Raw genomic sequence first — 14,104 nt, forward strand, 5'->3', positions numbered from 1 at the left:
CGTCGCGCGCCGACCCGGAAGCGCGCCGCGGCGAGCTGCTGGGTTTCCATGGGAACCGCAAGGCGCGTCTCGCTGGGGTCCCGGACTCCTAACGGCGCCGTGAGAGCGGTTGGCAGGGGCTTTGCTGAGGGTGGGGGGTGGGGGCGCGCCTCGGGTGCAGACTGTGGGTGTTTGGTCTGGGGGATCTTTCCTCCGGGCGCAGGCTGGTGAAGTGCGGGGCAGGAGGAGGCGGCGAGCGCAGCGGCGCCTGCAGTTCAGTCTTTCAAAGCGGTAGAGTCGGTCTAATGCGGGGACCCAAAACCCAACCCCAAGAGGGGGTCTGGCCCACAGGGTCCTTCTGGGGCTAGGCCCCAGGGGCTGCCTTTTTTTATCTGAAAGCATCATAATGAGGGCTGGGTGGACTCCCCAAGCCCTAGGGAGCTGGGCTGCTCTTTCCAGACTGGTGATTCTGGGATGGGCAGAGGACGCAGGGGTTTAACAGCTGTGGAGTTCCTCAGAACTCCCCTTAGCTCTGGCTTAGAGGTGAGATGTTCTTGAATAGAACTGGATCGATTTATGGGTAGTAGAGAAAGTTATTTTTACCAGGTCACAATATGGGGTAGTAAAAAGTACGAGTTTTTCATGTAAAAGGATCTGGCTTCAAATCCAGGATGATATGGTGGTTAAGAACACCGACTATGGAATTGGCGCTGCCTGCCTTTGGTCTACCGCCTCCTGTGTGACTTACGTTTCTTTCTGTGCCTCAGTTTCCCCCATCTGTAGAGCGGGGATAATAGTACCTAATTCATAGGGTTGCAGTGAGGATTAAATGAGTCAATTCATATACAGCACTTAGAATTGTGGTGCAAGTAAACCCTCGAGCAATGCTATCGTCGTTACTATTATTAAATTCCAGTAACCACCACTTACTAGCTTTATGACCTTGGGTATTCTTTCTCAACCCCTCTGAACCAGTTTTATTACCTCTGCAAGGTTATTGTGAGGACTAAAATAAACAATATACATAAAACACATGTTCATCGAATTGTTGGTAAGTCAACAAGTGTTAAATATATCCATGTTCCAATATCAGCCTTAAAACAATAAGGCAACTCTTTAGCACCAAACTCTTTGGCTCTATTAAGGAGATTTTAACTTTAAGCCTGAATTTCCTCTGCTCTATAATCTTACGGGCTAAGCAGTCCCAGTGGATACCATGAAATACCATGTCTGACCAAAGTCATAAGCAGGACAGATAATTCAAACGAAATAGAGGAAGAGGAGATGAAGAAAGGGAATATAGATGGTCTAGACTACTTGAGTCATAGCAACTTCTTTGGGTTCTGTGAACTAGCCTTCACACAATCAAAAAATGACCTGTATGGGCTAGACAGATGAAGATGCAGGTATTGGTGCATTTGTACTCATTCTGAACAAACTGAAATATGGCTTTGCTGTAGTTTTTTTTTTTTCATGGTTTCTAAGTAGTCTGCTCCCTTCTCTGTTTTCAAGGTTGCTAGGATGAACAGGAGCCACACTACATTTTATTATCTGTGGTTATTATAAAGTTGCATCTCTGGTCCTTCCCTCTGTCGCTTTGGCTGCAGCTGTGTCCTTCCAAAGCCCTTTAGGGCTCCCTCTGATCTTGTATCCAGTGGCCATCCCTCATTTCCCCCAACTACCCATCAGGTTCTTCTTCATTGTCCATGGGTGTTGTGTATGTTCCATTACAGACTTTGATCACTGTCATCACTGCCTTTGGGAGTGCCAGGAATTTTCCCACATACCAGCAACCAGTCACTTTTCTTCTTGTCAGGAGAACACATCCTTGGGGGAATATTGCAAAAGGGAAGACTTTGGGGCTGGGTTTAGGGCAGTCTCCTAGTCCTGCCCATCCCTTGGTGGGTGCCCTGGGCAAAGGTGTACATCTCCCGCCTGGACTGAGCGCTCATCTCCACTCTCGGCGCCATCGTCATGCTGAGCTGCCTCTTCCTCCTGAAGGCCCTTCTTGCTCTTGGGTCCCTGACATCCTGGGTGGCTGCAGGAGAGCATGGTGAGCTATTATTTGGGGTCCCCGACCAACAGTAACAGACAGTGACCAAGAAGAAGACCTCCCCTGTCTCTTCCTGGAGTGAGAGTCCTCTTTGTGGAGATGGTCATCTCTGTAGGACAGGACTGGATGCATAGATTCTCAGGACAGCCGGAATAGGTCTTCCTGGCTTTCTCTACCCTCTCTGGACAAGGAGGTAGGCCTTCCAGTCTGGCTTAGTAGAGGTTCTGGCTTTTCCCTAGAGCTCCTTAAACGTGAACAGGATCACACCAACCTTTCCCTCTCTTTATCTGCAAAGTGGCCCGACATTCAGTAGTGGTGGGCAAGTGTCAGGGGTTGTGTGAGGGGAGGGGACAGCAGTGGCAGAGCTATCTTGGATAGGAATGTTGGCAGAGGCTGAAGAGCCTTGAAGTGCTCGGCTTCCATTCCCCATTTCTTGAGGCTTAGCTGGTCACCTCAACCTCGTGGGACATCTTTTGCAGTGAAAGCAGGAGAATGCCCTCCTGATAATCACCCGTGCAGAGAGCTGTGCCAGGGGGATGAGTCGTGTCCTGCTGGGCAAAAGTGCTGCAGCACCGGCTGCGGTCGTGTCTGCCGAGGAGGCCTTCCAGAAGGTATGTTGGCTGGAGGGGCACAATCCAGGTGTGCTCTCTGACCTTGCCTCTGGGGTAGAAAGACCCAGAGAACCTCCTACCTCCTAGATGGGCTCTGGAAATGGAGCTTGTCTGCAGCATCTCTCCCCGGTTTGGGGGTTTCTTCTTTAATCACGCAACCCCCAGCTCTTTGTCCTCTGTCAGAAAAGAAGACACACTAATGATCTCTGCCTTTTATTTGCACTCAGGGCTCCCGTGAAGGCTGGGGGGCCAAACTGTGAGGGGAAGCCTGTTAGAGGTAGTGATCACAAGAGTAGAGCTCAAGCCAGGGAGACTTTCCTTGCTACAAATAAGCCATAAGCCACTCTTTGTAAGCGTTAAGCTTTTAAGCCACAATTTCCTCACCTGTAAAATGGGGATAATGGTTTGTACCTCTTGGGATTGTTATGAGGATCAAATGAGAGGTTCCTGGCACAAGGCGAACTCAGTAAATGTGAGCTCTCATCATTCTTACTGTCTTTGCCTTAGCACCAGGGTTGAGTGTCCTAAAGAAGCTCAGGTCTTCCTTCCTTTCTTTGATTTTCCCTTTTGCTAAATCTGTGGGAGCCACCGGTAGATAGATAGATAGCCTCTCTCTCTCTCTCTCTCTCTTTTTTGTGTGTGTGTGGCTGTCTCCCTTTTTCCCTACAGGGAAGAAAGGAGATTGTCCCAGGGCTGTTCGGAAACAATTCTGCTTCCAAAGGTGCGTCACTGATGAGACTTGTCCAGGTACAGAGAAATGCTGCACGTTTGGCTGCAACAGGCGCTGTGTGGTCCCAGTCACTAAACCCAAGCTGGGTAAGAAATACTGCCCCGGGCATTCCCGGGCTCGCTGGCCTGCTGTCTCCTTTCTCAAATAAGCCCACACCATACTATTACGGTTTTTCCTTACTTTGAGCCACAATAATTGCCTGCCAAGTTCTGAGAACCTTAAAAACAAACAAACCACAGACAAAAGGTACCCCAGCCAGGATGATCTGTGGCATGGGATCCAGGCAGGCAGAGGAGGCTGCCAGCAGGGAGATCTGGGGCTTGTGGCATTTTCTGCTCTTGTGCTTGCCTCCTCCCCTGGCTCCTGAGAGGCCTCCAAAAAGTATTAGAAATTGACAACACTCTCATGTCTCTATGGCTTGTTCCTTCTCATGTCCCTGTCGTTTCCAGATTTTTATGGTTAATTTTGCTTGTTTGTGCTTCCAAATAAATTTTATTATGATATTGTTTCACACTACTCCCCTCCCTGAAAATATGGAGGCTGCTATTTTTAAGAGAGTTGGTAGATATATAAATTAATTTCAGGGGGGGCACCTGGGTGGCTCAGTGGGTTAAGCATCTGCCTTTGGCTCAGGTCATGATCTTGGGGTCTTGAGATTGAGCCCCATGTTGGGATCCCTGCTCAGTAGAGAGTCTGCTTCTCCCTCTCCCTCTGCCCCTTGCCCTGCTCTTGCTTGCTCTCTCACTGTTTCTCTCTCCAATTAATAAAATCTTTAAAAAATTAACTTAGGCACAACTGACATTTTTATGTTGAATCTTTATGTCTTCCCATTGTCCAGGTGTGTTTGGTGTATTTCAGGGTGTTTTATAGTTTTAAAGTACTTCCTGAGTTTTATTTTTTCTTCACTGCATTAAATGGGGTCTTACATCATACCTTCCATTATGTTTCCTAAAGAAACTGGAACCATTCTCTGTGAGTGCATGTGGCAGCTATTCCAGTAGAAAAGCTTATATTTTGGTCATCAGAGAGCTGGGTTCAAGCCTGAGGCTCCCCAGTTACCGGCCGGCAGGTCCCTGGTCAAGTGTCTTCTGTTTCCCTGGGCCACATTTCCCTTCTCTGTCAAATGGAAAGAATAAGCCTTGGACGTTGTTGTAAAGGTTCAAAGTATGGAAAGTGTTTAGCCCTCAGTAGACATTGGCTTCCTTCCTGTTGCCTGTAAGTTGGGCTTCCTCAGGAGTGCGGTTGCTAACCAGCCCCTTTTATCAAGAACCAGGATCGCTTTCTCCTCCTCGGACCTCTTCCTCTTGGAGACCCTGGAACTCCGCAGCATGTGTCCGCCTCTTTCCTCCCAACCAAACCTCACCAGGTAGCAGCCCCTTCCCTGGACCCCGTGGGGCTGTCTCTGTCTGGCTTCAGCAGCTCGCTCGGGCACCCTGCCCATAAGAGAGAACAGAGGGTTGTCTTCCTTGCCAGGACTCTTTTGGCCCAGTTTGGGAACCAGAGCCTGGGAACCTGTGTCAGGCCAGTCACTCACTGCCAGCCTGCAGGGCCCAGCACAGTCTTCCAGTGTGTGAAGCTGATGGCCTAGTGACAGGGGCTGAGGGACAGGCTGGCACCCAGACCAGGCCCTTTGTGAGCAGCTCTGAGCCCTGGCAGGCCAGACAGGACTGCCTCCTCCCTTGGAGCCAGGCCGCCTGCAACGGTGACCTCCCTGCAGATCTCCCGGAGCATACTTACTGGCTGAGTGTGGGTCCTCGTCCAGTGGGAGGTGGAACTGGCTGCTCTCTTAGTGGGCAATGACTTCCCTAGGGCTCCAGGGCTGGGCTGGGCTGCTCAGTGGGACTGGTAACTACACCTGGCGTCACAGGAGGCTGTCCGTCCTGGGCTCTGAACGGTTCCTGCTCTCCCTCAGCTCTGACATGGCCAGAGTTTTACGAGCCACTGCTGGTTGGCTTGGTAAGGCAGTGGGACGGTCAGGCCGCCCGAGGGCTTGGGGCAGACACTGGGACCTGCCCCGTGAGGCAGCTCTGGTCTGAGTATGATGGGAGCCGTGCTTCTCTGCTTGCCGTGTGGCCTCTCTGGTCCTGGCCTTTGTCTCTGTACAGTGGAGATGAGTGTACTTACCTCAAAGAGTGATAATGTCCTTTGGGCAGCTAGAACAGGATACCATGGACTGGGTGGCTTATAAATAAAAGAAATTTATGTCTTAAATTCTAGAGGCTGAGCAGTCCAAGGTTAAGATGCCACCATATTCAGTGTCTGGGGAAAGCCAGCTTCCTGGTTCACAGACTGCCTTGTCCTCTCCAGGAGCTCACACGGTGGACGGGCGCAGTGCGGGCAGCGTCCCCTTCATGGGGGCTCCCCTCTCACAACCTCGTCACCTCCCAAAGCCCCCATCTCCTAAACCCATGTCACTGGGGGTCTGTATCATGCACTTTGGAAGAATTTATTTATTTGTTATTTTAAAATATTCTATGTATTTCTTTTTTTTTAAAAAGATTTTATTTATTTGACAGAAATCACAAGTAGATGGAGAGGCAGGCAGAGAGAGAGAGAGGGAAGCAGGCTCCCTGCTGAGCAGAGAGCCCGATGCGGGACTCGATCCCAGGACCCTGAGATCATGACCTGAGCCGAAGGCAGTGGCTTAACCCACTGAGCCACCCAGGTGCCCCGATTCTATGTATTTCTATGACAGAGAGACAGCAAGAGAGGAAACACGAGCAGGGGGAGCAGGAGAGGGAGAAGCAGGCTTCCCGCTGAGCAGAGAGCCCGATGTGGGACTCAGTCCCACGACCCTGGGATCACGACCCGAGCCGAAGGTAGATGCTCAATGACTGAGCCACCCCGGTGCCCCAAGAAATGTATTTAAAAAGCCTTTAGAAAGCCTGCCAAATAACGTTCAGCAGCTTGTGCTGTGATGCCCAGCACCTCTCTGTTCAGATTCCCTCCCCACCATCCCAAGTCTGACCTGTCTGTCCACGCCCCTACTTTCTCCCTTGCTCACTACCTATTGAGCCTCTGCCTGGCTGGCATACATGTCCCGTGGTGAGCAAGGCCGCCGTGGTTAAAAATACTGGGCACCAGCTGTGATGAGGGCTGCAAAGGGACATCAAAGCGAGCTGGAGAGGAGGTGTCCTTTCTTTCTTTTCTTTTCTTTTTTTTTTTTTAAGATTCTATTTATTCTTGACAGACAGAGATCACAAATAGGCAGAGAGGCAGGCAGAGAGAGAGGAAGGGAAGCATGCTCCCCAACGAGCAGAGAGCCCGAAGTGGGGCTCGATCCCAGCCCCCCGAGATCATGACCCAAGCCAAAGGCAGAGGCTAGGAGGTGTCCTTTCACCCTGGAGGATGAGCGGGAGCTGCACTTGCCAAGGCTGGGAGTAGGGAAGAGCTTACTGTCTCAAGGAAGTGAAAGGAGGTCAGTGGGGTTGGAGGAAAGGGAAAGAGAAGGAAGTGGCTCCACTTAGGGAGAGTCCAGATTTCGGGTTAGTCTCCAGGGCTTCTGTCTAAAGCTTTGTTCTAAACGCACCGGGAAGCCTCTGTGGGGCTAGTAAAAGCAGGGAAGTGAGGCCCAGTCTGGTTTTCATTTTACTTTATTTAAAAAAATCTTTTTGGGGCACCTGGGTGACTCAGTGGGTTAAGCGTCTGCCTTCGGCTCAGGTCATGATCCCAGAGTCCTGGGATCAAGCCCCGCATCGGGCTCTCTGCTCAGCAGGGGGCCTGCTTCCTCCTCTCTCTCTCTGCCTGCCTCTCTGACTACTTGTGATCTCTCCCTCTCTGTCAAATAAATAAAATCTTCAAAAAAATCTTTTTAAAAAGATTTCTTTATTAGGAGACTAAAAGTAAAGGTTTGTTTATTAGAGAGAGAGAGAGAGAGAGAGAGAGAAGGAGCCCTGGAGGGGCAGAGGGAGAGGGAGAAGCAGACTCCCTGTTGAGCAGGGAGCCACCCAGTCTCCCCGTGAGTGAGTTCCAGCTCTTGTTCTTGGGTTAATCCTCATGGACTGTAGGGAATCACAATGATGTGGCTTGAAGGACCACATCATCGGTCCTGGTGTCAGAGCTGGGAATTTGGGACTTAGTTCTGCTACCATTGACGACAGGCCAGTCCTGCTCCTTTTCCGGATGTCTGGCTGTCTGGCTGTCTGTCTGGCTGTTTGCAAGAGGAGGTATGATGGCTCAGAGGGCCCTTCTTGGCTTAAGAAGTTTTGAGATTTCACTTTTATATCAGCACTACTGTCCTTCTCTCAAATATAGTGGATGGTTAGAGCTGGGGCAACAGTAAAGCCTATGTCTGAGTATTTCCTGGGTGTCAGGTTTTTTTTTTTTTTAAAGATTTTATTTATTTATTTGACAGAGAGAGAGAGCACAAGTAGGCAGAGAGAGAGAGAGGAGGGAGCAGGCTCCCCGCTGAGCAGAGAGCCCGATGTGGGACTCGATCCCAGGACCCCGAGATCATGACCTGAGCCGAAGGCAGCGGCTTAAACCACTGAGCCACCCAGGCACCCAAGGGTGTCAGGTTTTTATTGCACTTTTTTTGTGTGTGATAGCGTGGGTCTTGGGATAGGGGCATATATAAAGAGTGGGGATGACCATTTCCATTCTGACTCTCATTCCTCTTCCTCATCCTGGTTAGATTCCTGGTTAGATAACTATGAGGTGCCTGGAAACCATGTGGTATGAGGAACTGAGCTTACCTAGTTTGGGAAACCTGAGACAATGAGAGGCAGAGTGTCCTGCCTGGGATCATGGTGCTAGCCATGTTTTCACAAGGTGTCTGGGCATAGGACAAGGACTGATGGAATCCAGATTTCAGTTGAGTATAAAGTGTTAAAAGTGGGGTGCCCAAGTGGCTCAGTTGGTTAAGCAGCTACTCAGGTTGTGGTCTCAGGGTTGTGAGATGGACCCTTGCATCAGGCTCTGTGCTCAGCGCAGAGTCTGCTTGAGATTCTCTCTCTCTCTCTCTTTTCCCCTCTGCCTCTCCCATGTGTGCTCTCTCTCCCTCTCTCTTTAAAATAAATAGATAAAGAAATCTTAAATATTGTAAGGATGGCATAGTCTGGTGTGGAGGCCATCAGCTCCAGTGTTTGAGCTGAGAGTAGGGAATTATTTGGCAGGAATTCATGGGGGATGCAGTGATGGCCGTGGTGGGTACTGGTCAAAGGGCGTGTGCTCTGACTCTCAGGGTTTCAGCCTGTTCCCCAAGAGTCCCTTAACTGTGTCTACTGTTTGACAAAACTCCAGGGACCTCAAGGAAGCCTAGCCTGGAAGAGAGTAGAGGTTTCTCCATGCCTGTCGTGGGGATGAGGAGGAGCAGAGCGCTCCTGGCACTAGTCACTTCAGGGCCAAGCTCAGCAAAATGGTGACATCTGGGAAGGGTGCTTCTCTGTGTAGCTCCACAAGAAGTTATATTGCTAGGTTTTTCCCACCAGAGGTATTTTTTTTTATGCCCAGCCTTCTCAACTGTGGGATGAAAGGCTTTGTTCTTTGTTAAATAGATTGTAGTGTTTGTCAAGTAGGTGGGGAGGTGTGGAAAGGCACATCTTTCAATTAGCGTGACCATGTGTTCTGGATAAAAAATCAGATTCGATGTGTTCTGACAATGGCAGAGATTCTTTGAAATAGGGACTGTTCAGGAAAATCCCGTGATCCCGGGTTATTAGACCCTGACTGTCAGCTGCACATAGCCTCCTGGGAGGCCAGCACTGGCTTTTTTCCATCATGGCGGACTTCCCAGAGCCAGCCATAGGCAATTGTACTTACATGTCCCAACTCAGAGGCACTGGGCCAGTCCTGCTTCGGTTTTCCACAATGCCTTTAATAGCCTGTCGCTCCTTTTCTCCACTTAAAGAAGCTGAAATAAACACTGAGATGAATGAGTCATGGCAAGGCAGTTTGGTTTGGATGTGGGTTCCTAGGGTGTGCCTGCTCCGGGGGACCTGGCCCGGGGCCTGCGTGTTTTAAGGACAATGTAGTACAAAGAGTGCTTCTTGCTTGCAAACCAAGAGGCTGAGTTTTGTCCTGCTTTGCCACTGACTCACTCTGTCGTTCTGGGCAAACCCCTTCTCTTTTCTTTTTTTTTTAAATCTTTTTTTTTTTAAGATTTTATTTATTTATTTGACAGAGAGAAATTACAAGTAGATGGAGAGGCAGGCAGAGAGAGAGAGAGAGAGAGAGAGGGAAGCAGGCTCCCTGCTGAGCAGAGAGCCCGATGCGGGACTCGATCCCAGGACCCTGAGATCATGACCCGAGCCGAAGGCAGCGGCTTAACCCACTGAGCCACCCAGGCGCCCCACCCCTTCTCTTTTCTGAGTGTCGCTATCTTCAGAGGGGTCGTGAAGGGGCACATGGTGGATGTGCCTGGCTGTAGGCAACAGAAAATTAACAAAAGAGGGGTTCCTTTTTTCCTCGCATAACAAGAAGTCCTGAAGTGGGGACCAAGGCTGGATGGTGTCTCCACGATACCGAGGATGAGGTTACTTTTTTTTTTTGTCCTTCCCCTTTGCCTGCCTTGGCTTCGTCATACTTGTTGCCTCGTGGTTGAAAGAAGATGGCTCTACCTCCCTGGGTTAGCTCTGTCTTTGCACTGGAAGAAAGAGAAGTCAGGGCGCAGTTGGAAAGGTGCAGTAGCCGGGTCAAGAATGCACAAGTTTTTCCAGCTTCTGTCCTAGTTTGTGGCCACTCCTAGTTACAAGGTAACTTGGGGAAGCAAAGCTTCGCAGCTGGCTGGGCTCACTGCCTCTCCAAACCTAACTGTGGTTTCATTAGCAAGTGCTTCAGTTGTCCACAGCTGTATAACAAATACTTCCCAAACTTAGTGGCTCAAAATAACAACAGTTGCCTCTTTCCCTTGGCTGTTTGGGTTGGCGGGGCTCACCTGGGCCGTTCTTCTGCCCACACGGCAAAGCTAGGTCACTCATACAGCTGCGTGCAGCTGGGAGCCCAGCGGGGAACTTGACGGTGGCTGGACCGGGCGGGATGCGTCTCTTCATCCAGCTCCTCTCTCTGTGGGGCATCTCATCATTCTGGAGTTGAGCTCAAGCTTCTTCATGGCATAGCGGCTGGTTTCCAAGGCGGAGCGTGTTTTAAGGGGGCAAACCGCAACACACAAGTGCTTTTCAAGCCTCTGCTTGCATCACACTTGCTGGTGTCCTGTTCGTCAAAGCAAGACACACAGTCCAGCCCAGAGACCATATGGGAGGTGTGGCTCCTTGGGGGCCACCAGCATAGGTGTCTACCGCGGGAAGGAGGGAGGGACAGTGAATGTGGGGCTGGCTGTAAGTCTGTTTGCCACAGTGGGTTAGATCTCCATAGTGTTTTCCAGATTGTGAGTCTTGAGATCACTTTAGTAGTCGATGACCAGCATTAAAAAAAGAAAGAAAGAAAGAAAGAATTAGAAAGACTGGAAAGTACATATATATATGCACATAAATACATATTTTAAGCAATCATACGGATTAACATGCACAATGAAATATATATAATATAAGAAAACTCAAGAGTCACAGTGAAAATATCCAGGAACACTGGGTCTGAACACCTCTGGGTCCCATGCTTTGATTCTGTGGCAGCGTCTGGTGGTGAATGTCCTGCTGACCCCCTTCCGTGCGAGGAGCTGTGTGACAGGGACGAGTCCTGTCCCCAGGGGCATAAGTGCTGCAGTACCGGCTGTGGCCACTCATGCCGTGGAGACATTCAGGGAGGTATGTTGGCCCCTTGGGGAAGGGATTCGTGAGTTTCAGGGTGGGTTGGGGAGGGAGCCATCTGTGGCCTCTGGTCTTTCCCTCCCTGGGAGGAGTCAGAGTTCTCATCCCTCCTGTCCTCCTAGACCCAGCCCAAAGCCACCTCACCTCTCCTGGGGCCCAGGGGCCCGCACTGGTGTTGAAAGAACTCGGGGAAGGCAGTGAGTTAGAAGGAAAAGTCCCAAGACTGGAAGCCAGGTGGTGTGGCTTCTGGTCTTGGTTCTGCTGCTGACCAGCTCTGTAACCTCAGGGAAGCAGACTTGTCCTGAGGCAGTTTCTTCATCTGTAAGGTGAGGGAGTTGCCCGAGGTCATGGTTTTCTGACCAGATTCTTAGCGACATATTCACAACAGATAAGAGCATTCCTGATCTGATTTCTTTGTTTCAACATATGTATTTTTAAACGAATCCATATTTTTGAATGCTCCTTTCGTACCAGGCACTGTAGAACTCCACTTCAGAATTACTGGCTCAGATGTTGTTTTTAGACAACGTGTAGATTCCCAGGTAGTGTTCAAGTTTCTGAAGATAGATTCTTGTCCTTATCATCAGGGAAGGTAGACAGATCAAGAGCTGTAATGAATTCTGATGAGAGGAACACAAAGCAGGGCACCAAACCTTGTCTGGGTGGCAGAGGGAGGCCTCCTGGAGGAAGGGACACTGAGAGGCCCAGCCATGGGAGGAGGGGGTGGGGAGCTCCGTGGCACTCCACGCAGCCCCACACACAGAGGTATGAAACCCAGGGACCTCCGGGGAAGTCTGTGGGAGACCATTTGAAAACTGCTGGTCCAGATGATCTCTCACGGCCCCACTGATTCTCAGAGGCTCTAACTCCAAGGTTTCCCAGGCAGATTTTTGGTTAAGATCTGGCTACAGTCAGGGATGGATTCGTCTGGAGCCTCTGAGTCTCAGTTGCATCCAGAGTCAGTGGCGCTGACACTCCGATCCCTCCCTGTTTCTGTTGACCCCGCAGGGCGGGGTGGTGAGTGTCCACGCCTTCTGGTGGGCTTGTGCATTGTCACCTGCATGATGGATGAGAACTGCCAGGCCGGGGAAAAGTGCTGCAAGTCAGGCTGTGGCCGCTTCTGTGTCCCGCCCATTCTGCCAGCGGAACTGGCCACAAACCCCAACGGGACCCTCAGCCCTGGTTCTGCCAGAGGTGAGTCACGGCCAACCTCATTGATAAGAGCGCACTTGACTGCTGTGTGTGGAGAGCACTGGCTTAGCTCCTGGGTAGGAGCCTTCAGAGGATCAAGACAAAGTTCTTGCCCTGGAGAGTCTGGTGGGAGAGAAAGATCCAATGCCCCAGATGGGAAACCTTTATATAGACCGCATGGGCTTCTAGGCTCTGAGTGGGTGTGGCTCCTTGGGAAGGTCTTTCTGCCCAAGTAGGATTGGATCTGGGCCCTAAAGACTAGGCAGGATGTGGCAAAGGGAGGAAAGCACAGAGAACATGCTGGACAGGTGGTCTGGTGGTGAGCAAAGGCATAAAGGTGGAATGTGTGTGACACACTTGGGGACCCGGGTCGGGATGGGGCGAGAGTGAGCTGTTTTGGTGCTAGGAGATACAAGGTTGACATCTGAGTGAGTCATCTTCACTGCCGTTTGGACTGGATTGTCTGGGAAATGGTGCCATCCAAGGCTTTGGGGAGCCATGCATGCCCAACTTCTCTAGGGTAGGGGGAAGCCGGAGACAGGAGGGCACAAGTGTGACCTGCGGCTCCTTCTTTCTGTAGGGATCCTGGTGCCTTAGCTGTCGTGATTTGTCCTGAGCTGCTTTGGTGATGACAGGGGGGCTTTTCCTGGCTGCCAGGAGAGAGTGATGTCCTGGAGCTGTGACCCTCCTGGGGGCTCTCGTTGCCCTCTCTGCTCTGCTTCTGTTCCTGCTGTGGCCCTGAGCAAGGGAAACAGAGTCATGGGTTTGGGCAATGGTGTGTGGTACTGCTTTTCCCCAATAAAGACTGTACTGACCTTCTTGCCTGTGCTGTTGGAGGGCCAGGATGAGGAGAGAGAGCTAGGGGGTCTGAGCATGGCTGCAGGATTACGGGACTTAGGGCAACCCATCCTTTCCGAGAACACTGAAAGTGGGGGCTGCCCCAGTGGTGAGGGCAGAGTTGGGTGGGAGTCAGTCTCAGCTGATTTGCCATAGATTCTCTCTCTCAAGCCTCAGGAGTGGGACCATCAGGGCTCTTCTTGGACCTGCTGATCTTTTAATAGAGAATGTGAGCTGGGGATGGAACTGGGGTGGGAAACTAGTTTACTATAGTTTCTTGGATGGTCCCACCTTGGATCTCCTTCTCTGGGGGCCTGCCCTTGGCTCCAAGACAAGGCAGTTTGTCCCTTCAAGTAGCTTTGCTATAGGGAAGGGTTGCCTTCAGGTTCTCAGAATATAAAAGATAAAATAAATTTTAAAAATGCATGCAAAACAGATCACATTCTATATCCTGGAGAAATTTATGTTATCACATTATTTTGTAATGGGATACCATGAAAATAGCTAATTTAATTAGTCTTCTCTTGGTGAACATGACTCCCTGTACATATAAAGGTTGGTCTTCTTTTGCAGTCACATCTGGGGAAATTCTTTGTGGTAGAATTCTAGTTTCTCCAATAGAGCCTGACACCGCCCCCTGATCCCCCCTCCCCCCGGAAAAGGCCCTCAATCAGTGTTTGTTGAGTGACTGAAAGAATGAATATAATTCCCAAGTCTGTCCGTAAGGAATGTGTTGAGCTTTGAGTATTAGAAAACCCACCAAACAGTGGCTTCGTCAATAAAGACAATCTAATTTCCTCACATTGGAGTGTGGAGAGAGGCATCCACAGTGCTAATGAGGAGGCTCCTGCCTTCCTTCCCCACCAACCTCGGCGTGCTGGCCTTTGTCCTCAAGACGGTCCCCTCACGGATGTGGGACAGTTGCTGGAACCCTGGATGTCACAGCAGGAAGGTCTGTGGAAAGGGTAATGGTGAAAAGACCTTCCCCTCAAATGCTCTC

General features: G+C 50.5%; 1 protein-coding gene across 1 annotated transcript; it reads left to right on the top strand.

Moving 5' to 3' along the window:
* The first annotated feature begins 48 nt into the window (after positions 1-48).
* WFDC3 (WAP four-disulfide core domain 3) lies at positions 49-13,082 on the top strand. Its single transcript, XM_044262951.1, has 7 exons — positions 49-108; positions 1,492-2,032; positions 2,512-2,643; positions 3,313-3,459; positions 10,942-11,073; positions 12,085-12,270; positions 12,848-13,082. Exons 2-7 carry the CDS (start codon positions 1,954-1,956, stop codon positions 12,862-12,864), a joined length of 693 nt encoding a protein of 230 aa, XP_044118886.1. The 5' UTR covers positions 49-108; positions 1,492-1,953; the 3' UTR covers positions 12,865-13,082.
* The last annotated feature ends 1,022 nt before the right edge of the window (positions 13,083-14,104 follow it).

This window comes from Neovison vison, chromosome 8 (assembly GCF_020171115.1).
Source record: "Neovison vison isolate M4711 chromosome 8, ASM_NN_V1, whole genome shotgun sequence".
Taxonomy (NCBI): Eukaryota; Metazoa; Chordata; class Mammalia; order Carnivora; family Mustelidae; genus Neogale; species Neogale vison.

What these genes read in the sequence shown, in the direction of transcription:
- WFDC3 (XM_044262951.1), top strand. Translation starts at nt 1,954, where the DNA reads ATGCTGAGCTGCCTCTTCCTCCTGAAGGCCCTTCTTGCTCTTGGGTCC. An exon ending in GGTGGCTGCAGGAGAGCATG is followed by an intron (nt 2,033 to 2,511) that starts GTGAGCTATTAT and finishes CATCTTTTGCAG; the next exon opens with TGAAAGCAGGAGAATGCCCT. An exon ending in CCGTGGAGACATTCAGGGAG is followed by an intron (nt 11,074 to 12,084) that starts GTATGTTGGCCC and finishes TTGACCCCGCAG; the next exon opens with GGCGGGGTGGTGAGTGTCCA.